The 18,003-nt window shown below is 38.9% G+C and overlaps 1 protein-coding gene across 1 annotated transcript; it reads left to right on the forward strand.

Moving 5' to 3' along the window:
- Positions 1-304: 304 nt before the first annotated feature.
- On the forward strand, positions 305-17,484 carry LOC104281169 (amyloid beta A4 precursor protein-binding family A member 1; the record flags this gene model as incomplete). The annotated part of the gene is made up of 9 exons (XM_009879075.1): positions 305-450; positions 5,549-5,581; positions 6,681-6,767; positions 7,343-7,528; positions 10,619-10,798; positions 11,614-11,826; positions 15,290-15,409; positions 16,056-16,196; positions 17,413-17,484. Coding segments are annotated over 9 exons (1,178 nt in total), but the record flags the coding sequence as incomplete, so codon positions are not given.
- Positions 17,485-18,003: the final 519 nt, after the last annotated feature.

The following is an 18,003-nucleotide window of genomic DNA, read 5'->3' on the forward strand; positions in this document are numbered from 1 at the left end:
CTTATTGCGACCCCTGAGTTTTTCATTGTATATTTTCTCTCCCTTGTCCAGCTGAGAGGGGGAGTGACAGAGCAGCTTTGATGGAACGCTGATATCCAGCTAGAGTCAACCCACCACAAACGTTGTGAGCATTTGCCTGATGTTTGTAACTTTGAACATACTGGTTTCCATATCATTGTGCTAAACTGAAATATTTCAGAGGAGGATTTGCAGTCATCAGGCACAGGCTCATGTTGTCAGAGTGCTGCTGTTTTGCTGTAGTCCAACATGGTTTTCTTCCAGTGATTGATTTCCTGTGTTACAGTTCCTGGACCTTGCGATCCTGAAGACTTAATCGATGGAATAATTTTTGCTGCCAATTACCTTGGCTCAACTCAACTCCTTTCTGATAAAACACCCTCCAAGAATGTGAGGATGATGCAGGCTCAAGAAGCTGTCAGCAGGATCAAGGTAAGGAGTAGTTCCTGCTGCTTTTTATACAAGTACCTTAAGGTTGCAAATACAAATTCCTTACGTATGCAGTATTTTTTTTCATGTGGGGTTATCTGTGATTTCAGAAAGGTTGAGTGGTTCATCTTACTTTCTGCAAAATAAGCCACTTTTAATGGTGCTTTTAGAACAGGATTGAAAAGGAAAAGTTACCATATCATTTTAATTGTAGTGATACTTCTGCTGCATACTCTAACCTAGAATCTTAAGTGAGTGGTTGTCCGAGTTATATATTACTTGTTGAGGGTAAGTGTGTTTAGGGTATGACTAGAAGTACTGCAGCTGCTTCTGGCTTGGCACCTGATGGAACTAGTACTCTGGTAATGCCTGCAGTTATTTTTTTGACCCTGTTGTGTACTAGGGTACTAGGTTCCATTGAACATCTGTGAGCTGATTTAAAAGCAAAAAGAAAAGCCTGTGGCAGTAGAGAGATGTATGGGAAAAGCATAATTCATCCTGAAATCTGGTGTGTTTGCTTTGTTTGGAAAACAGAAATGCCCACTGGTTTCTGTATGGGCTGTGACAAGTAGGGCATGCTGCTGTATTTTAAGTTTCAATGATGATGATGTCAGCTGCAATTAATGAGTGTGGATGAAGTATTGCATGGTTGTAGAGGATGCTGCAGTTACTGCCTCTACCCATATATGACTGGGGGGTAGACACACAGCTTCATCTTCTGCTAATTCAGCTGACCAACATAATCTCATCTGAAAATTTTCCTTAGTTTAGCAATGGTGCATTCTTCTTTTGTATAGTTTATTTGGATCCCAGCTCAGACTTGGTGTGCAATTGTATAAAAGAGAGAGGAAGAGAGACTGATAGCTCTGTCTATTAAGATTGGCTGATGCTTCCTCTTGTTATTAGTCTGTCCACTGTTTTCTGTGCTAGGTGTTCAATGTGGTCTGTATATCGAACTTTCGTAGGGAAGCTCCAGCTAGAATAATTGGAACACTTCCAGAAATCCTAATTTGCTGATATTCAAATACCTAAGTTATTGTAACCTTGTCGCTGAAAACATTAACACTAGCATTTTAGAGGAGGCAGGGATGTAGCCTTCCTGTGGCAGATAAGTCATCAGCCATCTCTGTAGAAGTTTCCGCAAACTACTGAGCCTTTTGAAAAAGAATGATATATCACTATTTTTTGGAGACTCCCAATTCAGCGACATTTTTCTAAAAGATTTTTCATTCAGCTTTCTGAACCCTGGTGGGTTTTAGTGGGTTCTTCCCAAAACTGCAGTAGAGACTCCCGTATAGAATCTGCTTCTCTCCTATTCTGGGTGCAAGCAAGGCTGTGCCTCTCCTTTCAGTAGTCCTTATGTATTCTTTCTTGATGCTTGGTCACACCGTAGAAAAGTTGTCTGATTTGAATGCACAGGAAATTAAAGTTAAGATAGAGAAGTGAGAGAAATAAGGGCTTTGGTGAGGTTGGATCTGGGAGGGACACAGCACTGGAGGTTGAAAGGGAAGATTATCATCAGCTGTTGTAGGAAACTGGTATTAGGAGTTGAACCTGAACCTGGGGCTGGGAGAGAAGTTGCACCTAGGAGGAAGTACACAATAGGCAAAGACTGAAGGGATATATAGGAGGAAACCGGGACAGGATTGTTTCAAAGCAGGACTGTGAGGCCTGAGTACAGGATCTTTCACTGATACTAAATGTATGTCTTAGAAATTCATTAACAAAATAAATTTTTTTCTGAGGATTCTGTTGTGCCTCAGCACTGCTGTACCTCGAAGAAATCTGTTTAGCTCATTTCACTCATAAAATGTGTAATTTATACATCTGTATAAATCAGCAGGCATGCATACTCTTAAATTTGTCTCAGTATGGAGGCCCACATAGTTTCACTGTTGACCTGGTAAAATCCTAGCTGCTGTACATAATTTTCTGAAACTGTAGGTATATATCAGAAAATTGTTGGCATACTGAATGGCACATAATTCCATTGTACACTTCTTTGAAAGTTACAGCTTTTGTGCTTCCAGGTGAAGCTAAGGCAATGTAAATACACATCCCTGAAACTTAGGATCTTTGGTTTATTAGAGTTGGTTTCAGCTGGTTTTGTTGCTGATTGCCAGTAAAGCTAAACTTTTTTTTAGTGAATAATTCATTATGACGTGTGGAGTTCCTGCTGCCAGATTAATGTACACATGAGATAGCCTTTAGCCCAAAGGTGTAGAATATTGTTCTCACACAATGACTGAAATACTTGTGCTCTGTACACGTTTGTCTAGAGAGTGTTAGGTGTTGCATGTGCAACATTTCTCTGTTGTTAAAGAAGACAAAGGATGTAAATTAAGAATGAACTTCTAAAAATCCACGGACTTGGAGAGCATAAAAAAGGAGGGAAGAGCTTTGTTTAGGGCCTGCTATGTACACCTACCTTCCATATGCGTGTGTCCTTATGGATTCAGTAGTCCCTGTAATGCTTCTTTTTAACAGAACCATCAGACCACATATTCTTCCATTTAGAATAGAACAGTTCTCCACGCTGCTTCTTTACACAAGTATCACTTCAGTTAAAAGTACGAAAGTTGAAGGTTTTCATGCTTGGGCATACATGTCTGTGAAGTCCAACTCAGTTATAACAGATACACTGCCTTGAGGGCATTCATCAAACACGGTTGTTTCATATTTCCACTAGGAGGTGCTTTTAGTAATAGAAAAGTTATTTCACCATTTTCAGACTATAGTTTCATTTCTTCAGACACTACAGAAAGAAATATCTTTTCACATTTTACTTGGAGTGGATCCATAATATTTAAAACAGTAAAAAAAATGATGTTTTTGGTTACAGTTCCCAGCTGCTCTGTGCTGTTACATTTCACATATGAACTAAATATTACATTTCATTTTTATTCTCAATCAGCAGATTTGAGATGAGTGGCAGCTTGAACTTTTTTAGACAACATCTCATTTAGTTACTAAATGTAATTTAAGATAGAACCCATATGTGGAAATAGTTTGATATTCTGTACATTTTGTTAGCTCAGTGTCATTTGAGTGTTCATTGAGTTGGAGTACATTTTTTGTAGAGGTTAAATGGATTGGTTATATTTAAGATATCCCTGTAGCAAAAGTGGAAGCTTGTTGGTTTTTAACCATTTTTTATTTTGGACAATTCTACCAGATACATAGTTACATTTAATTTACCTTACATGAAAAACCTGGATTCTGTGTATTTTTAAAAATATAATACTTTATTTAGATTAGATAGTTTCTGGAGTTTTTCTAAGAATATAGACACAATCTTCTGATCTAAATTAGCGGAATAAAGTGTTGATAAAGAGTATTTGTCTGATAAAGTGTCTTGCATAGAATTTTCTTCTTTTTTTTTTTTTTGCAGACCAGAACTTCTTTTATGATATTTCTGTGCAGTGTTAAATCGCTTACTAGAACTGGTTGTTCCATACCATTACTTTAGTTTTATGAAGTATTTGAAAGTCATTCTTCAAAAAATTAAAAACTACCTAGACTGGATGCTTCCATTGCAAAAGCAGTATTTTCAATAAATTGAATGGTAGTGTATTTAGATTAATCTTTGATTCTGCATTTTAAATCTCTGTTTGAAGGATTTCTCTACCATCTTTGGTTTTGGCCTATGCTTTTCTTCTTTCATGAGGTCTGTCACTCTGTAAAGTTTGGGAAGTGGAAAGTATTGTCTGAAGGAGAGCTTGATTCTGGAAGGCCACTTAGATGCTCTGTCTCATTCGCGTCTCCCCCTTGCTCAGTATACGGCAGGCAGCTGCTATTCAAGATGAATATGTTATTTCTGAGTAGTAGCCTGCGGGATGAGGCGGTTCTAATTACTTTTGCAATAGTTTGCGATCACCAGGCTGTCAAATACTTCTTTGTTTGAAAAAGGTGACTAAGAGCTAGTGTGAAAATGTTTGTATCTGTAAATTAGGGTCATGGTCCAGAGCTTCAGTAGCTGTTTTCAGGTTTGCTTAGACCAAACTTAACACATTTAATTTGTGAGCATCAGTATGAAGCTTTAGATGAGTCCTGTGATTCAGGCCTCCTGTTTGTTCTTCATGTAAGTAGTTAGTCGTGAATCAACATGAAGCCTGTAGTAGAAAGCCTCCTACCCATGACAGGAACGTCTGTTAATTTAATTAGCTAAGAGGCTGTTACTGTTGGAAGTAAAAGGATATCTGCCAGTCTGGTGGGTATTGCATTTCTTCAGTAAGCAGGTCCCTAAGTTCAGTTCACCTTGGTTTGAGTTAATGATTGCAAGGCCTTAAGAATGATGCTTATTTGTGGTGTTATTACTGACAGAGAAGTAGAACATAAGAAATTGGTTGGATTACTATGTCTCTGGATGTAAATCAGTTAAACTACTTAGTGACAACAAACCATTTTCAGATGTTTCTGAAACAGAGGTGCATTGCTTTCTTGAAAAAATGTGGTAGAATGGATGTATCTTGGTGCTAACGTTGATATGGGCATATTTGCCCAGGACATAGAGAAAATAGAGGTGAAAGTTATGGTCCTTCATTTTGTTTTTCCAGGAAAAAGTAGTGTAGTTCTAGGGAGGTTATTTTTTGAAGAATCTTTTAAGTGCGAGAGCATTAGGAAGCTTGAATCTAAATTATGTATATCTGAAAAAGGCAGAATAAAAATGGTCAAGATTCTTCTCTCACCTTTTACACTGGTCTCATTTCGGAAGAAGTAACATAGTTTACACTGATGTAAATGAGAGGAAGCTCCGTTTTTTTTCTGTAAAAAAAAAAGAATCAAGAAGCAAAACTGCACATAAAACCCCTTGTTTGTTGTAACATTTTAAATTAAAAAAAAAAGTCCTTTTGTGTTCTTACTGGTTCTTTTGGTGCAATTTCTTTTCATTTTTAAAGTAAGTATGCTAAACATGAATTTTTTAAATATTTTTTTTTTAAGCCATAAAGAAAAGGAGGAAATTAATCTAAGCAGGGACTAATTTAGAACAGCTAGTAGTCTGTGAGCCCTGGCATTAGCATGCAGATTCCTGCCTGACTTGGAGTCTCTGTAAGTTCTTCTCTAACTGTTCTCCTGTCTCTGTTTGTTCCATGCTAAGCAGATGGCCCAGAAATTAGCCAAAAGCAGGAAGAAGGTGCAGTACAAACTCCATCAGCTTGATGTTATGCCTGTTCTTTTGTTTTCTGGGAGAGTTTTTTGCCTTTCTTTTATTTTGTGTTTTTATTTTCTGCATCCAGCAAGTTTTTTTTAGATTTATTTCTGAGCCATCATACAAGTTGACATTTCTCAGAAATCAGTTGCCTGATTGGCCATCTTTTGTTGCTTATCATTAGCCATTTCATGTTAGAAATAGATTAAAGATTGGATTAACCAAAAGGTTACAGGCACTATACCAAAAAAACACGCTAAAGAAATAGGACTGACATGGCAAAGGTTTTAACTCTGTAAAACGATAGATTAAAATTGAGTCTGGTTTTTTATTTTGTCTTTCTATAAGGCCGCTTTGTTTGATTCACAGATGTGTCAAATTGCTGGATGCAAAAAAGAAAAAAGTTTATGTATATACACACAGTAATATGCTGAGATTGACTCAATAATAAGTTTCATTTCTGGAGTTTTGTAAGCATCTGTTAACCTAATTTTTTAAAAAGTTACAAGTGTTTGCTTTCTGTTAACAAAATATGACTTCTACAGTGGGTTAGTGCTTGAATGGTATTTGTCTGACTGTGGAGATCTTCTTACCAGAACTGCATTATGCATTGCTTAAACTGTACCCACCAGTGGTACAGGTTTTTCCATTAGTCTTGGCAGCCACTGTTATATACACCTATACAAATTCCTCAGGCAAGAGATGCTGTTTGGCCTTTGTATGGCTTGTGTGAAAAACCCTCTTTAATGTGTGATTCATGGTGTGGAGAAAAAGGGAGAATCATTTTGATTTTCATTAAATCTTTATATAGTTTATGTTGCAGTCAGGTATAACTTTACTGAATCGGGAAAAAGTATCAGGGAATCTTTTATGGGGTAAAAAATTTTTCAGGTAATATCCAATTCACTTTCACGTATATGTATATAGTTTCCATATATTTGTGTTTAGCTTCTGCAGTCTGATTACTCTATCTTGCATTGCTGTTCTGGTGACTGTGTCTTAGTGCGCCCCTGTTCGTGAGCTAACATCATTAGTAAGTGTGTTACCTAATATGTGCGTTTGACTATAATCCATTTATTTGCAGGCTCCAGAAGGTGAATCTCAACCCATGACTGAAGTGGACCTCTTCATTTCTACACAAAGAATAAAAGTACTGAACGCAGACACACAGGTATAGACAAAGATGACTTTGCCAGTTATTCTGATAGTAGGTTATCGAAATAGTCTTTCACCTGCCTGCCAAAATTAGTCCTTCAAAAAGTGCTGGCTTTTGTGTTTCCTTCCTACTAAGAAATCCGTGCTCAGGAACCATGTCATACATGCAGTTACTGTGCTGTGTTTAATAGTAGAAATTGTTAGAATTTGCGAGTAAGCTCACTGCAGGCCGCTCGTTTCTTATGAGCTGTTATGCATCTGCTTGTGCCCAGAGTAGACCAAAATGGTTGGCTGTGGTAATTTGATTTTCATAGTCCTTTGCACACACCTGCATGTTCAGGTTCTGATGTTGAGGTCTGTATGTTTGAGGCCTTTCCAAAGATAACAAAAGTTTAGTTTGTAAAGCTTGCTCTTGGCTTTACTTTTGGAAAGCAAAACTCTTGTTATCTGTTGGAATCTCCCTTCATGTATCATGGGCATTACAGACTTTGCTTAGCAAAGGCCTTAGATTGCCATTCGATTTCACAATACTAGCTGTGCAATAAGAATTTCTTTGAAACAGCTGCTTATGTTGTTTTTTGTATTCTGCAGGAAACCATGATGGATCATCCCCTGCGGACCATTTCTTACATTGCAGATATAGGAAATATAGTTGTTTTGATGGCTCGTAGGCGAATGCCACGGTCTAACTCCCAGGATAATGTGGAAGCATCTCACCCTTCCCAAGATGGAAAGAGGCAGTACAAAATGATTTGCCATGTCTTTGAGTCTGAGGATGTAAGGAGTTACTCTGTCTTGTAATTTTCTAGGGGTAGGAATGTAAGCACATTTTGATAGGCTTGCAGTCCATTGCAAGTGGTCCTCTTTGTTCATTAAATGCAATCAAATATTTCATTTAAGCAGAGGAGCTTGCCTTCTGTTTGCATGTGTGAACCTGTCATTTTACTCACAAAATTGCTGTTTATAGAAATGCTTACCATTTTTAAGTTCCTTCAGTGCCTTCCCGTAACAAGACGAGGGGAGCGTTGCCATAGCTTACAAATATAAGCTCAAATACTACATATGAAAGTCTAGCAGGGTTGATTATTTTCCTAGAGAAATTCTAGTCTCAAGTCTTGCATCAAGGTTCAATCGTTGATACACACTAGAAAGGTGATTTATTTATTTTTTGAGAAAGAGAATTGTGTTGGGGAGTAGTTGCTGACATCGTACCAAAAAGCCAGCAAAGTTGGTAATTCCAGCAATCCCAAAGTGTGCCGAATAGAGACACAGCTCAGTAAATTTTAGTGTATGGTGCAGGCCACTAAGTTAGCTTATACAGGATTTGACATCCTGTCCTCACAGTCACTGTGTGTATAACTTGCTGATGTTATGCATTTTTAAAGCTCAGTAGCTGAAGGGTAAAATCAGACGTATCAGACTGATGTGGGTAGATACGTAGTTGTCAGGATCATAATCAAATTATCCTTAATTTAGGAAAATAAAAGAATCCCAGTTCCAAGCCCTCAAGGTAGCAGAGTATTACTTTACAGAAGTGCGGTGAAATATCAGTTTCTTATAAAAAAGTCAAATGTCTTCCACTCTACAGTGTATCAGCAAGGACTTTGAAATGAGGAGGTTTTTCTGAATAAGCAGCTGCATGTAATGATGAATCTATTCTAAACCTATGTCTGGATAAATTACCTGGTTGCAGATGAATGTAAATACATGACCCACTGCTGAGGTTAAACAGTAAGGATAAGAGTGCTGATGGAAGTAATCCTCTGCTGAAGTTTTGACAGAGAGCATAAAAAATTGTGACTTTTTTTTTCCACTTAAAGTAACATGTAAGTGAGTTTTGCAAAGCCTTTCAAGAAACTGGTGTAATAATAAAAAGGGTAGCAAGTTGTTGGTTTTTTTTGTGGCATAATATCACTTGTTATATTGCCCACTTTGAGATGCTTTTCCTGTATTTCTAGTCATGGGTTTGGACAATGCTGGTTCTCTTACTGGCCAACTGAAAAGGGAAGACTCAAGCTGTCAGATGCCAGAGCATATTTTCCTTCAGCATATGGTGGTCTGACTATGATCCAGACTCCCTGGATCTGTTTCCCAAGCTATTATTAATACTTTGGCTAGCTGAAATCTCCACTTTCTTTCGGGAATCCCTGACATTACTTTCTATGGTTTATATGGATCAGCCTGTATTTGTATCAGATGTGATCCTCCCTGTGCCACTATATATTGGCCTGGAAAGTGCTTGCTTGTAGATCCAATAAAAGCACTGCTCAGTGATGTGAAAAAATTCTGAGAAATTGCAAGAGATTATATCAGCATGCCTTAGTCAAGGTACAGTTCACAAATAACTTAGAAAATTTACCTCAAATACCCAAATGACTAAGAGAACAGGAAATATTTTAGCACCTGTTAGCAGCAAGGAGATGGAAGCTTCAAATATCTTGTACAGTGAGGGGAGTAGTACAGCCTGATTATAGTATAAACTCATGTATGTATCATTGTCACCTTTTTATTCTTTGGGGAAGAGGAATTTACTCAGTAACTGACACAGAGGCTGTAAGCCTTCAGACAAGTGTTGGCCAGAATGTGTCTCTGCTTGGAAGAGATCTTATCGAAGAAGGGCAGCACTAGATTTTCAACTATATTTAGAGCTGGATCTTTGAGTAAGAAAAATCCTAGTGATGTGTCCAAATGCTGAATGTCTTAAGTGGGAGTTGCTCTTCCTAGAGAGCAGATATGTGTGTAAAGTCCATGTTTATCTTCTAACTTAGGTTACTGAGCTATGGAGGCTTAGTTTTCCCATTTTCTTACTGTCAAAGCTGGGTTGATCTGAGCATTGGTAAAATACTGCCAGTCTAAGTATTGTCCTTTTCAGCACCAGCAATCATACTATTCTCATTTGCAGGTTTAGTGTTAGTTTGAGTTGCTTTAAAATGCAAAGAGAGGCATCCCACTGCTCTGCTGTTTCCAGCTGCATCTCCCAACTTGCCGTAGACAGAGCTTTCCCTGTGTCTGCATTGTGCCCAGTTTCTCTCTCACTTGCTGGAGATGTAGAACAACTCATGGTGGGAGCAATGTGGCACACCTGGTGGCTTTAGGTGCAGAGAAGGTTACAGGAAGGTGCAGGTGTGGGAGGATGCACATGAAGGACAGGCTGAGGAGGAGAGATGGTGCAGGGAACTGGCAGAGTTATGGGAATTGGAGGGAGGGAAACAAGAAATGAAGAGGAGAGAGGTTGAGGAAGGGTAGCAGGATGGAGAAGGAGATGTGTGTGTGACCATTTCCAATCACTTCCAAGTCTGGATCCAGTCACTAGTTGCTGCCCTTTTCATTTTTTGTCTGAGACTGTGGTATGAGCAGCCAGTGTGAACTTGATATTTTTAAACAAGGGTAAGGAAAGGTGGAAATACCCCCTTAAATGTGGCTGTGTGTTTTCTGGTAGACATGTGCATTTTTACTGCAGGATTGTCAGAGAATGGCGTTGCCTCTGCTAGAGGGAGGAACCATCTGGGAGTTGCACATATGCAAGGAATTATGGGTGAGAGGTACAGTCACTGCAGTGATTGTACCTTGACATTTATATTAACAGTTCTTGCCTGGGAAAGGATGGCTTTATTTGTATTTCTCATTTGCAGTTGCTTACCAAGTTGGATTCACAGCACAGGTGAATGTGTTGACATTTGGTGGGTCTTTTAAATTAGTTTTTAACACAAAAATGTTTTTTTTTTAAACTGGATTGCAGTTTAGCTTGTTGGTTTGTCAACGTGATGATCATTTTTATACTGTGACTGTAACAGGGAAAACGTCAGTGGAAAAGACCATCAGAATGTTTCACTTTTTTTCTTTTCTCTTCTCTGGGAACTGCTACAGGCTCAGCTGATTGCACAGTCCATAGGTCAAGCATTTAGTGTGGCCTACCAGGAATTTCTGAGGGCAAACGGAATCAACCCTGAAGACCTTAGCCAGAAGGAGTACAGTGACTTGCTCAATACCCAGGACATGTACAATGATGATCTGATTCACTTCTCCAAATCTGAAAACTGCAAAGATGTATGTATTTTTTCTTTCTTTTTTTTTTTTCTCCATAACAGCATTAAGCTGTTCTATATCAGTTGCAGGGCCATGCTGGCAGAAGTCAGAAAACCACTAATACTTCCTGTGACTGACCTTAGTCAGTCTAGAGTATCCTCCCAGGTAGGACACCCTGTCATCAGTTCTGTTTCAAAGGCAAACAGTGAATCCAAAATTTATCAGCAGTGAAATGATTTACCATCTGTTTGTGTTCTTTTTACCAAATAATTTGCAGACATGTTTGAAAGTGAACCTTTAACAAACAGACTAACAGAATTTAACAGATGATAGTAAACTATATAACATTTGTAGAGGCTTGGATGTTTGTGAAAGTGTCTGATTCCAGATTTTAAAGAATTGTACTTGCTGGAGAGATTTGCAGCTCAGTTAATAAAGATGAACTGGTGCACCACAGGAGCACATAGATAGTGATTTTCCAATCCACAGTCATAAACTTTTGCAGTCGCTTCCTGTTTAGCTTTGTCTGCCAAAGCCCATGGCACCAGGGTTTCTTCCACTCCCATTTCTTCTGCTTATATGCTAACTAAGTTGTTAGGGTGTTTTGCACTGAGCAAAATCTGCTGATTATTTTGTGCTTGAATACAAACGAAATGTAGTAAAATGTGTACCCTATTTTATTTTGCCTTTGACTTAGGAAGGCAGATTGCAAATAAGGAGGCGTATATGTTTGTTGGTTCTATGAATGTTTGGAGGAGGGCTGTGTTAGTTACATAGGTGTGTAGAAGCCTTTTTTTTTTTTTTTAGTTTGCAAAACACTTTTTCTTATTATACAGGTTTACATTGAAAAGCAAAAGGGAGAGATCCTAGGTGTAGTGATCGTGGAGTCTGGCTGGGGATCCATTTTGCCTACAGTCATCATAGCCAACATGATGCATGGAGGACCAGCGGAGAAGTCTGGGAAGCTGAACATAGGGGACCAGATCATGTCAATCAATGGGACCAGCTTGGTTGGTTTACCACTCTCAACGTGTCAGAGCATTATAAAGGTATGGAGAATGTTTCTTGAAGTTACACATTCTGAAAGGGTTACATAATAGGAGGGCAGAAAGTATAGGTTTCCTAAATAAATTCTTCCTGACTGTTTGTGTAGCACTTCCCATTTCATGATCTTTAAACTGCCTTGGGAATCACGCTACACGAATTTTCTGACTCCCAGAAGGTGAGTTGTGCCATTTATCTGAAAGAAAAGCACTTTGTGTAGAACTTCACAAAAGAGTGTTTTGTTCAGAAGGAAGATATTACCATATATGTACTTAAAATTTTGTGTGACAAATGCAGGCATGGTCTGGGCCACATTAACTGTTTAAATGTTTCCTAGTATCCAGTATTTTTTTTCTGTAGTTGTTTATGACTGTTTTTAAAACTTGTAAACTTTGAATTAAAGATATACGTATCCTCTGTGGAAAGTGTGATGCTTCTTTTCACTTGGATAAATAGGTTGCTTTAATTAGAAGAGCTTTCTTCTAGTTATCAGAAAAGACTTTGGAAAATGCCTGTTAAACGTGTATATTCAGTCAACTTTTTGGTGACAAATTGCATTACATAATACAGTCGGGGTTGTTTTGCATTTAATACTTTTTAAAGTTGTAAAGTAGATTTTGCATTTGCAAAGTAAATTTACAAAGTACAAAAAAAATTACAGATTGAACTTTTAATTTTTCTGTATTAATTGGTTTCTTAATACCTGAACTAAGATGCTTGCTGTAAGAACTTCTCATTCTAGTTTCCAAAAATGTTGACCCTGAGTTCTGATGAGTAATAGATGCCTAAGTCACTGAAACAGCTATTTTAGATTCAATGAGTAGAAATAATAGCCTGGGAGTGTAGCATACTAAAACTATCACAAAAACAGTCTAAAATTTGTAAAGGAAGGAAAAAAAATTAGATATCTCTATGCCAGCTTCAGTGGAACAAAATTCACTTTAGATTTAGGCTTTTTCTGCTAGGCATGTTGCTTCCTGTCCCACGTCAATTTTATTTTTGAAATTGTGATGAGTTAAACTTTTGTTATTCAGAGCCTTTTCAGGAGACATTTTGTTTTGTTCTTCTGTACTTTCTCAAAACAGAAACAACCAGCTTTGCTGTTTCCAGGTTCTGCAGACCTTTCTCTTCTTCACAGATACTTACTGGTGTTGCCATGGGAACTGCTACCCATTTTTTTTATCTTTCTAATGAGAAGATAGCGTATATGTTTGCAGGTCTTCATGACCATACATCTGGAGCTGTTCATGTGGTGCTTCTAGAAACAAGTATATACGCCACTGGGTGATCTAAGCACACATTTAAATGTGGCAGAAATATCTCAGGATTTTAGATTTCCTTATCATGCTGTAAGGACTCCTATGAAAAGATGAGAATATTCTGCATATAAGAAGAATATCTTGCAAGCACTTAAAATAAGATAATTTCAGTATTATGGGTGTAATCTCTGCTACTAATTGACCATAAACCAATTGCAAACTGTCGGAGCTCGGAAGAAGCTTTCCATATGTGGTGGTTATTCTCTAATTGTACGATGCCACTTGTATCTTTTTTGGCAGCATCTAGTGCTGGCCATGATCAGAAGCAGACTCCGGGACTAGATGAGCAAATAAATTGGCCAAGTGATGCAAATGTTCTGTTTCCAATCAGCATATATTACAAATGTGCATAATACTGTAAATTAGCCACTTCTGAAATGTATGCATTTTCTGTAAAATTAGAAAATTATTCGTTGGAGACCACATTACTCTTCTTTCAAGCAGTCCATATAAAACATCTTGCACATTCATCAGAGAAATAAGAGCACAGTGATATCAACTCTTATTGAGGGCATGTAACCTGAGTTAACTGAGATGACTGAAGTTTGACACCTGAATTCCTCATAGAAATGGGCACTTCCAGTATGCAGCATGACTGCTGCCCTCCTGTATTTAGAAGGCTGAGGCAAAAGCCCATCAGACTTGTGAGTAAACACCATACCCACAGTGTAGTACAGGTTGGTTAGTGCCTGTCTTCTACAATGTATGTTGTTATGAAGCCCTCCATATAGAAGATGAATGGCCCCTGAGCATGTGTGGTGAGCTGCTAACTCCTCACTAGGGTGGAGGAGTCCTTAGTCATGGAAAGGATGGGGTTCAGACCCTCTTTCTGCTGAGCGTGGAGCAGAGGCGGTTCCCACAGCCATGTGGTTTTGTCATTTTGTGTTCACATGCCCATTCTTTTGGAGCCATTTTCGATAATGAGATGACATGAGCTCAGCATGGTGTGGAAGTGAGGACAGCTGTTTGCCAGGTGGTGGTTGCTTCCAGTTTAGGGCCCTGACAAGAAAACAGACTCTAAGGCAGTTCACACTGGCAGGATGCCTGTCTATTTTTTCAGGTCACTGCTGAATCTGGAGATGAGCTCAAGAGAATCAGCAGCAATAAACTGGGTGTAGGGACTTCAGTGTATTACCATAGCTATTACAGGAATTGGGGATTTTTTCAGAATTAACCTTTCAAAGTCAGTGTCAGACACTGACTAGTTGCAGTGGGACCCAGATTTCAATTGTACACATAAAAAGAATTCAGGAGCAGGGACTTGAATTGGTAGGTGTTGTACTAAGGTGGAAGTTACAGTATTCTTTATAAAGCATTTCTTTCTTGATAGGATTTTATCCATGTATTTATTTACGAGTAATCCTTTGTGTGAATGAAGCATTTCAGAAAAATATCTTAACTTTATCTCCAAGAGCTCTGAATACTTGGAGTTGTCCAAGAGGTCAGGCTGCAGTTATCTGCATTTTTACATTTGAGTTTTTATGTAGCCATACAACCACGGAGTCTGAGGCTGGCAGTCGGTGCTGAAGCTGGTCTAGACCAATACTTTAGTTCAGAGTACAGTAGGTTGCTTAGGGCTATGCCCACTAGGGTTTAAATAACTCTAAGACTGGATGCTCCAACACCTGTCTGGGCAATCTGTTCCAGTGTTTTACCACCCTGTCAGTAAAAATAAATTTTGGTTCTTCAGTGATGAGTATAACTCATTTAGAAGAGAGGCAGAACGGAAATTAGGAGCACTGCTTATATAAGCATGGTATTACCAGGACCTGCCTTTGCAGGAATCTAATATATCCCATTAGGGAAACCACTATTTGTAACTATCTTATCTACTTAGATTTTTATTTCCCGTCCACAGTCATTGGGGGTTTTTTATGTGTTATCAAATGCAAAAATTGCAAACAGGAAGCTAGTTTTCTCAAAACAACTGTGTCAAATTCTTAGCAAGAAAAAATCATATTTTTTTACTTATTTCACTGAATATTCTGATGATTGTGTCTGGCATTCAGTGATGAGATTCTGTTACAATGCGTACAAAGCTGTTCATTTAGGGCTGTTCCTATGTCAATATTTTAACACTTTCTGCCACCCACAGTGCTTATTTCATTCCCTCTTTGCCAGCGTTTTTCATGGTGATTTCTCTTCACAGGGTTTGAAAAACCAGGCCCGGGTTAAACTGAACATAGTTAGGTGTCCTCCAGTAACCACAGTCTTGATCAGGAGACCAGACCTCAGATATCAGTTGGGCTTCAGTGTGCAGAATGGGATTGTAAGTAGCTCTCACATGCTCTGGTTATGCTTTAATGTACATGAAACCTCTTATTTGCAGGTAAAGTTCACTGTGGGAACAGGGAAGATGCCATTTTCTCCTTTACAGCAAGCAAAACTTTGCACACATGTTAAGTCTAAGATACAAAACCTGAGTTAATTAGTTATTATTTTTTGTCTTTGATGCTGCTTAGTTCACAACTTTAGAGTCAGCCAGAGGAACAGAAAAGCTGGTTTAGGTTAGAGAAACAAAACTGTGTAGCAGATGCTGCTTTCAATCCACATCATTGATGTCTCTAACCAAATCATTGCATGATCTCAAAAGAAGATGACTTTCCTTGATGCTTTTTTGAACATTATTAAACTGTGGTCCTTCATACACTCTTAAATTTCCAAACCACAGCACATGTGACATGCAACAAAACAGCCTCTTCTGACAGTTTGTTCTACTATTGGAAAAGAATGTCCAGTAGGTATTTGTCACTAACAAATTTTACTTTGAATCAGCGATCGATTACATTTTAGAATTTGAATTTGTTGCAAGCCTTTGTGTTTAAATGCTGATTTACAGTTTACAGGCAAAAATGGGTAATCTAAACCTTCTGTTCGTTACCCAGACCCTGAAAAATTTGTCCTTTTCCTTCCAGATCTGTAGCCTTATGAGAGGAGGTATTGCAGAGCGAGGAGGTGTGCGTGTCGGCCATCGTATCATTGAAATCAATGGACAAAGTGTTGTAGCAACACCCCATGAGAAAATTGTTCACATTCTCTCAAATGCTGTTGGTGAGGTAAGAGCAGGCAATGTGTCTAGGCAGTATAAAGTAGTTCGTTGCTGTTACTTGTAGCAGCCAAGAAACTGGTAGAAACCAGTAACAAATGGTGTTCCTCGAGGGACCGTGCTGGGACCAGTACTTTTAATATCTTCATAGGATTGAGTGCACCATCATCAGTTTTGCAGATGACACCAAGCTCAGTAGTGCAGTTCATAAGATCGAGAAAAGGGAAGCCATTAGGGGGATTGAAAAGAGGGCCCATGTGAACCTGATGAGGTTTAACAAGGACAAGTGCCAGATCCTGCACATGGGTTAGGGCAGTGCTGAACTTGGGGGAGCTGTGGGATGAAAAGCTGGAAGTGAGCCACAATGTGTGCTCACACCCCAGAAAGCCAGTTATATCCTGGGCTACATGAAAAGAAGTATAGCCAGCAGGTCAAGAGAGGTAGTCTTCCCCCTCTGCTTTCATGAGACCTCACCTGGAGTACTGTGTCTGGGTCTGGAGCCCTCAACACAAGAAGGACATGGGCCTGCTGAAACATGTCCAGAGGAGAGCCACAAAGATATTCAGAGGGATGGAGCACCTCTTCTATATGAGGACAGGCTGAAAGAGTTGGTGTTCAGCCTGGAGAAGAGAAGGCTCATTGTTAGTGGACAGTGGTTTTAAACTAAAAGAGGGTCGATATAGGCTGGATCTAAGGAATATACTTCTTATAATGGAGGTGGGGAAACAAGTTCCCCAGAGAGGTGGTAGATGCCCCATCCCTGGAAAACTTTAAGTTCAGGTTGGATGGGGTTTTGAGTAACATGGTCTAGTTAAAGATGTCCCTGCCCACAGCAGGAGAGTTTGGCTTAGATGATCTTCAGTGGTCCCTTCCAACTCACTGTTCCTCAATTCTGTGATTCTACCACTACTAGCCCGTTGCTATTCAAATCTAGAAAATGAGACTGAGCCAGTATACCATTTCTTTTATTGCTTACCTGTAGTTCTCCAATGTTTTGGAAGAACCCTAATCTGAAGATATGAAGTGTGCACACCTTTAGGTGGTTCATTGATATTACAGATAGCAGTTTCATGAAATCACCACCAGCAATACTTTAATAAGGTCGTGCAAACTCTCAGGTTATACCTTTTCCTTCTGTCCTGCACAACCTTAGCTAGTTCCTTCACCAGTGCTCTGTCAGAGGATAAATATTAGGAACGTGGATTAACTTGCTGTATTTCCTCCAGATTCATATGAAGACTATGCCAGCTGCCATGTACAGACTGTTGACTGCACAAGAGCAACCAGTTTACATCTGAAGCTGACACCTCACCATGACAATGTGCATGGAGGACGTTTTTCCTCATTAGTGCTTGTCTCTCTAGTGCTGCATTTCTGTATCTGCAGAGACATTTCTTCCTCTCTCTCTCTCTCACAGACATACACACACCCTTTCTCTCTCCTCCCTCCCTCCCTTTTTCCTCTTGTCACCGTTTTCCTGTATTATGGGAAGGGGCAAAATAAGTCTATGGGACTATTTTGGTTGCATCTTTTTACAAGTGGCACTTCATGCAGTTCCACACACAAAATGGGAAAATAACAGCAGCATTGTTCACAGCAGTATTCACAAAGAAGATTGGCTTTGCTTCGTGGTACATAATCAGTTTTATTTTTGTGGCTATAGTTTGACAAACTGATTAAATTACATGTTGCTGAATGAAAGATGTCCTTACCAAACAGATCAAAGTATAGGGTGCAAAGTCTTCTCTTGGATATCCTGCATGTGACTTTGCTTTTCTTGCTCTATTTTCCCACAGACACTGAGCTCAGTATTAAAA

The sequence above is a fragment of the Apaloderma vittatum genome, unplaced genomic scaffold (genome assembly GCF_000703405.1).
Source record: "Apaloderma vittatum isolate BGI_N311 unplaced genomic scaffold, ASM70340v1 scaffold26851, whole genome shotgun sequence".
Taxonomy (NCBI): domain Eukaryota; kingdom Metazoa; phylum Chordata; class Aves; order Trogoniformes; family Trogonidae; genus Apaloderma; species Apaloderma vittatum.